General features: G+C 30.5%; 1 protein-coding gene across 1 annotated transcript; it reads right to left on the bottom strand.

The window, feature by feature from the left end:
• Positions 1–1,263: 1,263 nt before the first annotated feature.
• Positions 1,264–2,742, bottom strand: LOC108546113 (trichohyalin). The gene has a single exon (XM_017898044.1). The coding sequence runs from the start codon at positions 2,740–2,742 to the stop codon at positions 1,264–1,266; it is 1,479 nt and encodes a 492-aa protein (XP_017753533.1).
• Between the last annotated feature and the right edge of the window lie 8,791 nt (positions 2,743–11,533).

Here is an 11,533-nt window from a genome sequence, read left to right as displayed (position 1 = left end):
AAATTTTTCAAATATATTTGATACAAAATATTATTAAAATTTATATAAATTTTGATATTATTATTATGTTCTTCTTATTTCATCGTTATAGTATCTTTTTTTATACGTATTATATATGTATATATGATGTTTCTATCGCAAATTATTAATATTATAAATTATTTTTCTATTCTTAAAAAATTGGATAGTAGTACTGATAACAGCATTGTTATTGAATAGCAAAAAATGTATACAATATAAAATATAATCTAAAATAGTAAATATGAAGTATGAATTTAATTTTTAGATGATCATATTAAATTTTGTTATATACTATGAGATATGATTTTACAGTTTACAAAATTTCTTAATATTAAAAGAAATACACAAATATGTATTAGTTGTTCTAAATTATAACTTGTGTTTGTTTAATTAAAAATATTCAAATAATAGTTATTATTTATGTAAGTGGAGATCATTAATCAAACAAAATTTTATGTTAACATATTATTTTATTTCATTCCATATAAAGGAACTGTTGAAAAAATTGCATTACAATATATGTATATTTTAAGAAACAGTCACATTTTTATCAGAATCATTCATTCATATCTAAATGATATATACATGTATATAAATTGGTTGAATCACATTAGAAATTGCTTTTGTAGAACAGTGAACAAAAAGGCACTGTTAAGAAGTATTTCTTTTATCTCAGAAATGTATAATTCTAATTCTTTACAATTATAACACCTTAACAAACATTCTTATCTTATTTACATTAAATAATATAATAACATTATAATAATTTTATTATACTTTGTACATGTTTTAAAGTAGTCAAATTTTTGAATTGTTTTTAATTATCATAATACAAAATTCAATGATATTAAACATTTCAAATGTTTATAATATTCATTAGTCATTGAATTTCCTCTTATATTAATAAATATACTAAATAACAAGTTTTTACATTCTTAACAATATATAATAACATAATCACATTTGATTGTAAAATATATAAATATTAAAAATAAAGTTGTATGGTATACAATTACTACGTATTACTAAAACTATTACTAATATATGTTATATATGGTAAACATTATGCTGATGCAGTGGCCATAAAATGTGTTACACTTTGCTACTGTATTTTAAGCATAAATATCATATATATATGGTATGTACAAATCATTATACATAATCGAGATATTAAGTGTTTTTTTCATGTATCGATGCTTAGAGATTATATATACAATACTAAAAATTTATTAAATAAACTTTTTATCCATTATTTTCAGATTGAGATTTGACGATTTGTTCTCCAACATGAACAGGTTGGACTAATGAATTTTGGAACCACACCATCCAGTTACTCAAGTAATGACCTCCCAATTGATTATCAGGATTCTCCTTTATCTGCACATTGTTTAATTCTTCAAAATTGCGAACAGTTTGGAGCTCAGTGAAATTATTATTCACTGAATGACGTCCATGTATTCTTACCTCCCTTTTTCGAAGAGCATCTTTTACTAACCTTTGTTTGCGCTCCTCTTCTGTTTCAATAGCAGATCTAGTAAATCTCATTTCTCTGACTCTCAAAGCATCTCTCTTTAATCTTTCTTTTCTTTCTTCTTGTGTTTCTTTAGCATACTGATTAAGCCGAGCCTCTCTTCGCTTTGCTGATTCTCTATTTAATCTTTCTCTTCTTTGTTCAGGAGTTTCACTAGCATACAATGAAAGCCTTTTCATTCTTCTTCTTTCTGCTTCACGATCTAGTCTTTTCCTTCTATCTTCAGGTGTTTCACTGTACATTCTGTATTCTCTTTTCCTTGCAGCTTCTGCATCTAATCTTTTTCTTCTTTGCTCTGGTGTTTCATAATACATTCTCATTTCTCGCCTTTTTGCTGCCTCCTTTGCTAATCTTTGTTGACGTTGTTCTTCACTTTCTTGTTCATATAATTTTTTTCTTTTCTCTCTCATACACTCTGCTTTCCTTCGTAATTTCTCTTTGTAATCTTGCAGTGTGTTTGATCTTATTTTCAATTGTTTTTTAGATTTTTCAGGTTTACTTTCTTTAGTTTTCAAATTATTAACATTCTCTGATGACTGATCTTTCTGTTTAGTTAATAATGTTATAGCATCATCAATGTTAGTAGGAACTTCTTGAATTTTGTCTTTAGTATTCTTTGAAACCTTTAGCCGAAGATCAGTTTCATTATTCACATTGCACAACCACTCTGTAGTATAAACTGTTTCCTGATCTAATTCAATTTCTTTTTTTATATTAAGATTTAGTCCTAGAAGTTCACCTGGTATAGTAACTGTTGAAACATTATAATTGGTTGTCTGTAGTTGTTCATTTTGATTAATAAAAACTTCGGCAATTTGATTTGTAGGTTTTTGTATTTCTATATTGATATTTTCATAATCTAAATTTTGCAAATATACTGAACTATTTAAAATACCATTGATGTTGCAAGTTTCATGTCGTTGAGTAATATTTAATGTTGAGTTTGAATTATTTAAAGTAGATGTATTTTGTGGACAATTTCTGTTATTTATATTTGATTCTTCATTATTATTAATTGCAGTACATTCTTTACTTTCTTTAATTTCAATAGCACAAAAATTTTGAGCTGCATTGATTATCTCAATATCATTAAAATCTGCTTCATGTTCATCATTCTCTTGCTTAATGTAAACAGGAATAAAGTCTATGGAACAATCTCTTATTTGTACACTAGTTTCAGTCAATTCCATGACCTTATAGTCTAATAAATGGCATCAGATACTGAAATATTTAAAAAATAAAGAAATTAGAATCAAAAGTTTATATATAATAAGTTTTGAAATTAAATCAATATGTGGATAAAGTAATGTATAAAGTATATAATATTTATAAAAATTCAAACATTTATTTAAAATATAGTTAAAGAAATAGGGCAATTAAAATTGCAGTACATTATATTTATATTGTAATTTCTATAAAAATAATTAGAAATTATACTTCTATAGAAGAAAGATGTTCAAATTAACAAACGAAGTGTTAAAAAGTAAACTTTACCTGTGTATCGTCTGCTTATGACAGCTGATTCAAAGATGATGCTGCAAGTGTTTAGAACATATTCATTTTTGCTGCAGACTGCAGACTTTCAACCGTTATCATTTTCTTGTATGTCACATGTTAATGCAGTATAATCGATAGAACAAATCAGTAGCCATAAATTTAACTTTTTAACTTTGCACAGAATTAATTTGCACGTCGTGCTACTTGCTACTCGTCTATCCACGTCGGTCGACATTAGGTTTATTCGCATTGACTGCATTTACTGCACCTGCGCAAAAAGTAGAAACAACCATTGGCTAATTCTTGTCGTTCTGAAAAAGCAACCAATGTTTTCTGTATAGATCGTAAAAATTGAAATGAATTCACCAATTACTAAAAATAATTTTAAAGAAAAGACTCATGTTGGATTTAATTCAATTGCATAAATTAATTCTGTAAATGTTTGTAATATTTTTTCTGAAAGTCGGTTTATATAAACTTTTTATTTACTTTAGATTTACTTTTAAATAAAGAGTCGTGTTTGAATATTATAGAACTTTATAATCAATTGTTGAAATTCTACGCCTTCTATTTTCCACAATTGAATATGCGAGTAAATGCTTTTTATTATATTAATTTACTACTATAAAAGTATAAAAATTAAAAAATAATTCTCTTAAATAAGTATGTTATTTATTTAACTTAAAGATAGTTAAAAATTTTATATTGTCTTTAATATTAATAAATTTAGAGGATAGAAATTCTTTAATGGGACTTATCGATGAAAAAAATTAATAATTATAAATGTAATTAAAAAAGGTTATTTTTAATCTTGAAAATATGAACAAAATTTACATTTTTGTTAGTCATTAGTTTTATTCAGATTTATGATTTTTATGTAAGATCATAATTAATTAATATTTCTCGTTTCTTTTTTGTATTCATTTTTTCCTTATCCGTATCATTTATCTAAACAACAATGAGCTCTGTCTAAGTAAAAAGTAGTTAAGTTGCAGAATCGGTTTCCCTATTAATACAGAACGGTGTAAGAGTATGTACCTTGTCGCTAATCAAGAATTGTTTGTTCAGTTTTTCGTCTTATTGTAATGTATTGTTTTCAATGTTTTTTCGGTGCCGTTAATAAATGTCACCAGTATTCAAACGTCCTGCCGGCTTCATATGAGAATCTTACTTTACCATCACGAATGTATAGCGTTGCGGTGGGATGATTCAGGAACGAATAGTGGTTTTTATCAGCCGCTACGTGCTCTGATAATTAAGACATTTCCATTTAAAGTTGACGTCTGGTGACGTGCAGAGATGCACCAGGCGCACGTACGTTTTCGGCGGTCCACGGTTCAGAAAAAACTAATCCTCATGCATTGTGTTGATAATTAATAGTGTATGTTTGAAGGTTCCGTTCCTGGAACGACAGAAGATCGTTGTATAAGAAAGAAACAATACGTATGTATCTATCGCGAGAAAGATTTATTAGTTTTACGTAATAGCGAGAAAATCAATGGCGAATATCTTCTTTGATAATGTGTGGCATTTAAGGAAATAAGTGGTACGTATATTTTGATATTTTTTTTTTTAATAAAAATTTTTGAAATAGTCCATTATTTATAGATGACGTGTACCTGTAGTTATAAAGACGAAATAGGTTATAATTAAAAATATTATTTATGAAATGAAAATTAAATAATTGTTAATAGTTAGTACGAATTATTTTATGTAAAGTGAAAAAAAGAATATTTCTTTCCGCAAAATTTATGAGAATGTGCATATTTTTTAATTATATTTAGGTAGATCATGTGTATGTAAATTTGGAAAGTAATCAAATTAAGTCTAAATCGTAATAATTAATTTATAAAAAAAGAAGATAAATAAAAAATTATAATACAGGAGTGAAATTAGGCCACATTAAAAGAATTATTTTCCTGTCAGCTATTTCTCGCGGATAATTGTGTTAGGTGATGGGTTACGATTCAGGAAGCGTAATTTACGAGGGGTTCCCCGTCGGTTAACCAAGCGTGCGTACAGCGCCAAATTCGAATGCAGAACGAGTCACGGCGGAATGTTGGCAGGTTCTTTTCATCCTGACTTGACAAAATCATTAGGGGACTAAATCCAATAAAGGGCCCTGGTCCCTTGCTTGACCAGAGATCTCGATGTAAGAAAACATTCTCGGTGAGGTGATCGGTTGCATCGTAATCGATATCAATGATATATTTACGAGAGATGACGCATCAGTAGTTTAAAAGTTTGTCTATACATGCGTTTTGGTATTGATAACATAAAATCACATTGCTAAAAGAAATGTGCTTTATAACAAAAAATATACGCTATTAAAAAGTATTGTTGCAATATTAGTAGGTGTATGTATGTTAATTGTTTTTTCTTTTTTTTTTTTCTCAACACAAAGGTAATGATATTATTTTAGCTACTTTTTGCTTTTTTGTTATCAGTAAATTTTCATTTTTGGTCGAAGGTAATTATGTATTGTTCAGAATATTTAAAAAAATATATTGTTGTTCCTTTTTAGGAATATTTCGTGTATATTATAATCTAGATATATATAGATGAAGTTTATTAAAATCAAACTTACACGAAATATCCGTAAAAAGAAACAACAATACATTTATATATATATATATATATATCAATGAAATATAGTTTTCTCCGGTAATAATAATCTTCTTTTGAAAGTAAAGTTCATTATTTCAGTATGAAAAGATTTCAAATTAATAACATCGATTATAAATATTAAGTTAATAAACTAAATCGAATATAAAAAAATAAAATAATATTTACATTTTAGTTTATACTTAGGTAAATGTAGAGAATTTAAATACTATAAAACTAGAATATTTTTTAACGTAATTTTCTCTAAAAATTTTACTATTATATCCCGAAAAATATTTTATCAAATTTAATGGAATATAAAAATCATTTTATAAATAATATCGCGAATTTATTTATTAATAAAATCGGAGATTTTAAACACGATAGAAGTAACATAGTATCGTTACAAGGTAAAATATAAGAATATCGAGATTTTAGTTGACCTTGGCGATTATCAGTCGCGATATGAAACTGATACATCATCGACGCGCGTAAATCAAATTTAACGCGTGTAGTGGTCGATTCTCCTCGCACCGTTCGTCCTTTCTAAATATTCTTTTTGCGGTATCCCTCGCTATTAAATTAGCAAGACTGAGGCCTTAAATAATTCCCTGGCGCGTTTCATTCGATGCCACGTGTTCGAAAGAACCGGTTCTAATGATGCTTACAAAACATGCTTGCAAGTGAAGTAAAAGAAGCGTTCTTAAACACAATCGACAACTCATTTTGTTTTTCCCTTTGTTTTCTAACTGTTGTATCAGCTTGCTCGAATAACTTTTTAATTAGACGATGCCGAATATGACGTAACTAATTAACTGAACAACGTTATTCTGTATCTTTCCCATTGAATTTTATTATTATACTTTCGGTTTTTTTAATGATTTTTGTTGGTTTTGTTTATAAATTGTTTTTTACCTGGTTTTTGTAACTATGGTTAGTGTAGATTATGATTTTGAAATATAATTAGTTTAGTTAATAGCATTTGAATTGGAAAAATATAAGTTGTTATTGATGTGTAGAATATTTGGTTTTCACATCTCGGTTATAACTGAATAAACCATTTATGGATTTTTATTATACGATATTTTAACTTTATTTTTTTCATTGATTACACTGACAGAAACTTTACAGAAAAATGTGAGACACCCTGTATACCACATATGCAGTTATCACGAGAGTGGCTTAAATCAAATTTCGCTTCGAAGTATTAAAAGTATCGCGCTTACAAAACCCACAAACTCAAAATAACGTTCCAATTCTTTGCTATTTTGCTAAAATAGCGAATCATTGCAATACAAAATAAGTGGTAAAATCTTTTTCTTTTTAAATTTTTTACTTCGACCACTTTCATAATCATTAGTACATACAGACTGGACCAAAATTTTGATAATGATTATTCATAGTAAAATAACTATGGATAATCATAGTAACCATAATAACTAACATCAGTCGGGTGCATGCACACTCGACTGATTTTCAAATTCATTTCATTTCATTTGCGTCACATAATGTCGTGATTAATACGTACATTTTAATTAGTCAATAACGAGGATTCTACGATAAGCAAGCCGAAGATAAAACTTTTTAACGGGACATTAGTGCTGTAAGAAGCGCATATATGGCGCGTAAAGTAAAAAGTAAAGCTCCAAGGATCAGTCTATCCCTCTAGAAAGCTCGTGACCAAAGAAGACGATGTTAGATCGGTAAACGATCGGGCCTGTCTGGCTGTTGCATTTAAAAAATCTGCCCGAAACGACACTCTTTAACGAATCGTACGTGGATCGGTCTAGAAACAGGAATCGCAGGAGCATCGGCTGCCGGCCGATCGGAATTGGCCTGGAGGCTCTGCTTGATGTATGATCGGCGCAGAAATGGCTGTCGTCGCGGGGCCGCGTCCCAATAAATCTCTTGACTTTTTCTCCGCGGACGGACTTGTCGTTCGCGTATAAATGTATCGTTTTCATCAATATTTATGTCGGGGAGGGAGGGTAGACCAATTGGACCGAAGTTCTGTTGGCCTGCCATAGCGGAACGTCGTCGTTGGGACGTTACTACGACCACTTTGGCCTGACTCCCATCGGCTTTGCCATCTCCCTTCGATAATAAAGATATCCATTATACCCGCCGGCTTCTTCTTCCACGGCCAAACATTTCGTTTTGTCGGCCTCGATGCGTCTTCTCTTGTCTTCCGTTCTCGTTGCGGATTCTACCACCCTTTCAACGCACTCTGCTCGTCGTACGATGAATATATGCATCGTCCGGCTCACCATTAGAGAGTATCTAAGCGGATATTGTTAATTGCATCGTTCTAGCCGATCTAGGCCTTCCAGTACTAGTTGGCTTTGGTTTTTGGGATTTGAGTTTCGCATTATAGAGAAGTTTGGGAGAAGGGGGGGGGGGATATAAGTGGTTTGAGAGATGTAGCTAGGTAGTACAGGTAGCAGGGTTATTGTACCTAGTGGTGGCTTCTGTTGGAAATTGGTAGCCGAACTTTGAGTCCAAGAATCGCTTCGAACGTGGTTCGATATGACAGTTTTGAAAGTTTTGAGAGTAATAGGATCTGACATATTTCGAATCGCTCAAGATTTATTTATTTCGAATACGATTCGAAGCCTGGAGCTGCAGAGATTTAAAACAGTTGGGATCTCTTTGAGTTTATATGTATAGTGGAATATTCGAAGCTTAGGGTTCTCGAAGGTCCTGATAAGTTCACTAAGTTCCTAAAGTTTAAAAAATTTGGATAGCTATGGGAGTCTGGAGAGTAGCGATGCGATTTGAAACGCTTTAAATTGCTTTCAATCTATAGATGCACGTGATGGAAAATTTGTATCGTATGTTTCGAAAGCTAGAATTCTTGTAAGTTTTAAAAGTTTTGAAAATTTCGGTAGTTCTTAGGATCTGGAGATCCTAGAGTTGATTTAAATATAGGAAAAGTATAGTAAAAGAATGTAATAAAAGAGAAAGGTGTTCAAGCGTTGCAGTTATATCTAGGAGAAATTGAGGAGAATTGAAACAATGCATCCATGTGAATAAAAGAACGACGACTGTCTTTTATCTTCTACGTTTGCAAAATGAAATTTTTATCAGTGCAGCTGTGAAGTTTTAAATTAATCAAAATGCTAAAAAAAAAATGTATCAAATATTTATCCTAGAATATAACAAGTACATACATTAATATACATTAAAATGATATTTTCTGTAGAGATAATATTAGCTTTTTTATTTACTGCTAATTTTGTTTGCGATTATATATATATAATATAGGTATTAACTCATACCAATATTTTTCATTCGTTATTATTTATCATTAATATTTAATTATCATTTTATGCATAAATATACATATATTAATGATTAATTATTCTGACAGAAGATTGAATTTGTAACAGTTTAACAAAAAAATTTAGTAAGAAATTCTATAATGATACAGGCTGAGTAATGATAGTCACCTTAGACCTTATAGTCACTGGTATACATATAGTATATGCTTATTTTTCTTCAATACAACGAATAAGTTCAGAGCGAAAGTAAAATAATTAGATTCAATTTAGCGTTTGACATCGTTCTTGTTAGGAATTGGATTTTCTATTTCTTCTAAAGTTTCTAATTTCTAATACATTTTTAGCACTATGTCATATTTTCCATGATCGGATTATTGTGGAATAGTTCAGTTATTCTAGAATAATCCGGATTTAGCCTACAAATAGTTAATGATACAGCATTTATTTTGATGGGTTTTTGCTTTATAGAGATTAAATATACATAGGACTACAAACTATAATTAATTTATTACTTTGATATACAGGATGATCCATGCAATTCGTGCACCTGTATAACTTCAAAAATATGCTTATTATACAGATACACTATGTGGTACATTTATCATTTTTATAAGTGGAAGCGATTCGAAGATTTGATGGTCAACGTTCTTTTTCTAAATTGGATACTATAATGTTCTGTTCAATATCCTTGTTCTATGGATGCGATGAAGTTGAGTCTTCAACTCGATATTACGCGAAGAAAATTTTCAAGAAAACCGATCAATTTTTGTTTAAAATATTTTTGGTCAGATTATCTGAAGTACTTGAAAAATTATGAAAAGTTTAGGTGCATGTCTGTATAGACACATGTTCTAACAGATAGCTGAATAAGGAATAGCGGTAAAATCCATCACGTATCTTTTGTAAAACCACTATTATAAACCAATAACACGAAACACCATAGATGTTCCATGGATCCTTTCGTTGAAGAAGAATACAGCTGAAAAACGTATTCATTTTATGAAACGGAGAAACATCACGTAACTTATCATAGACAAATACGTTATATACGTGTACAAACGCTGGATATACCTTCAGTTGCATTCAATTCAGTCGGATTGGCAGCAAAAGAAGGATTTTCTCTCCGAACGTTTTACCCGGTGTCAGTTTTCGTTTCTTTCGAGGTTCTTGCAAGAACATGAACATAAAGCCGTGTTGACATTTAGATTCAACTGTAAGACACGTCGAGAGGCAGGCCGATAATATGGTAGACGAGCAGATTCGCATGAATCATTTTCTCCATGAACATTGGTAGCCGCAAAACGAGAAACTTTCCTCACGATATGCCGCATAATATCCTTTTGACAACCAGCTATCCTGACTGTTTTATAAAACGATACCACGAAGAACGTAGCGACGTATTAACGAGTTTGTTAGCCGGCAGTAACAACTTCAGTTGGATATGACAAAAAGGGAAAAGAGGGACTTGGTGAAGGATGAAGTCAGTATCTTACCGTTTTTTGTCGCACGATTTATTTGACGAACGAGTAAGGTCGTGTAAAATTGATAGGTCTGTGGGAAAACTTGCATCAAACTTCTCCAATCCGAATAAAATCGTTACTTGAGATGGAAGTGTAGCTATGGGTAAAGTAGAACGTCGATTATTCGAATTAATTGATAGATAATTCGTTCAGATAAATGATTCGTTGCATAACACTGTCCAATACATTTTAATTTTTTCTCATAACCGTTAATATTCATTAGGTGATTCTCGTAGAGTTTACTTTCCTGAAAACGAATTCGCAATCGAAATTGCTCTATCACCCTCAGTTTCGGAAAAATGTGAGTTTTTTTTATAAACGCACGATTTTTGATAAAAATGAAGTATTACACAAAAAGTAAGAACTTTATGAGATTCATTGTTGTCTTACAAGTCAAGAAAGAATATCCCGAGTTTTTCAATGTCCAGAATTATAAACATTTATATTTCTGAATAATTATAATTGGTCATAAAAATTTAAAAATAAGCTGCCGAACGTACGTTACATTCTTGAATTTTTACAAAATGTTCTTTATCTGATACGTATTTGCTATACAGTATCGTACTCTATAGGCTTTTCTCAATAAGAAACCATGAAACAGAATTGTCGAAATAGTTTTCCATTCAATTAGATCGAGGAAATACTCGTCGGCAACATGCATACGATGTTTGAACTCCACATACCTCTTGCGCGCTTTTTTAGCCTCGACAGTTCCGTAGCTACGCGAATCCCAGTACCAAGTGCTTATATATCTATGTCGCTGATCGAAGGCGCTTGAATTTGAATCGTTTACTTACTTTAGTTATGTGTTCCAGTTACATCTTAGATGGTAATTGTATGATAGATATTTTCGACTGAGAATGGCGAATGAATCTGTACCTGGAGAAAATGACGAAGTATTACGGGAGTAATGGAAACAAAGGATAACTAGGGTTAGTAATGTAAAAAGGAATGTGTGTGGATTGTGCATGCTGAGCAAACGAATAAACAAAATAGGTTATGTACTGCCAATAGAATGTAGACCATGTGTTTGAGTGCGGAAAATAAAATTTGAGAAGGAAATTGGAAGTATCAATTGA

Source organism: Eufriesea mexicana, unplaced genomic scaffold (assembly GCF_001483705.2).
Source record: "Eufriesea mexicana isolate 0111107269 unplaced genomic scaffold, ASM148370v2 scaffold616, whole genome shotgun sequence".
In the NCBI taxonomy this organism is placed as follows: Eukaryota; Metazoa; Arthropoda; class Insecta; order Hymenoptera; family Apidae; genus Eufriesea; species Eufriesea mexicana.
This window is presented reverse-complemented; position numbering and strand designations above follow the sequence as displayed.

What these genes read in the sequence shown, in the direction of transcription:
- LOC108546113 (XM_017898044.1), bottom strand. Translation starts at nt 2,742, where the DNA reads ATGGAATTGACTGAAACTAGTGTACAAATAAGAGATTGTTCCATAGAC.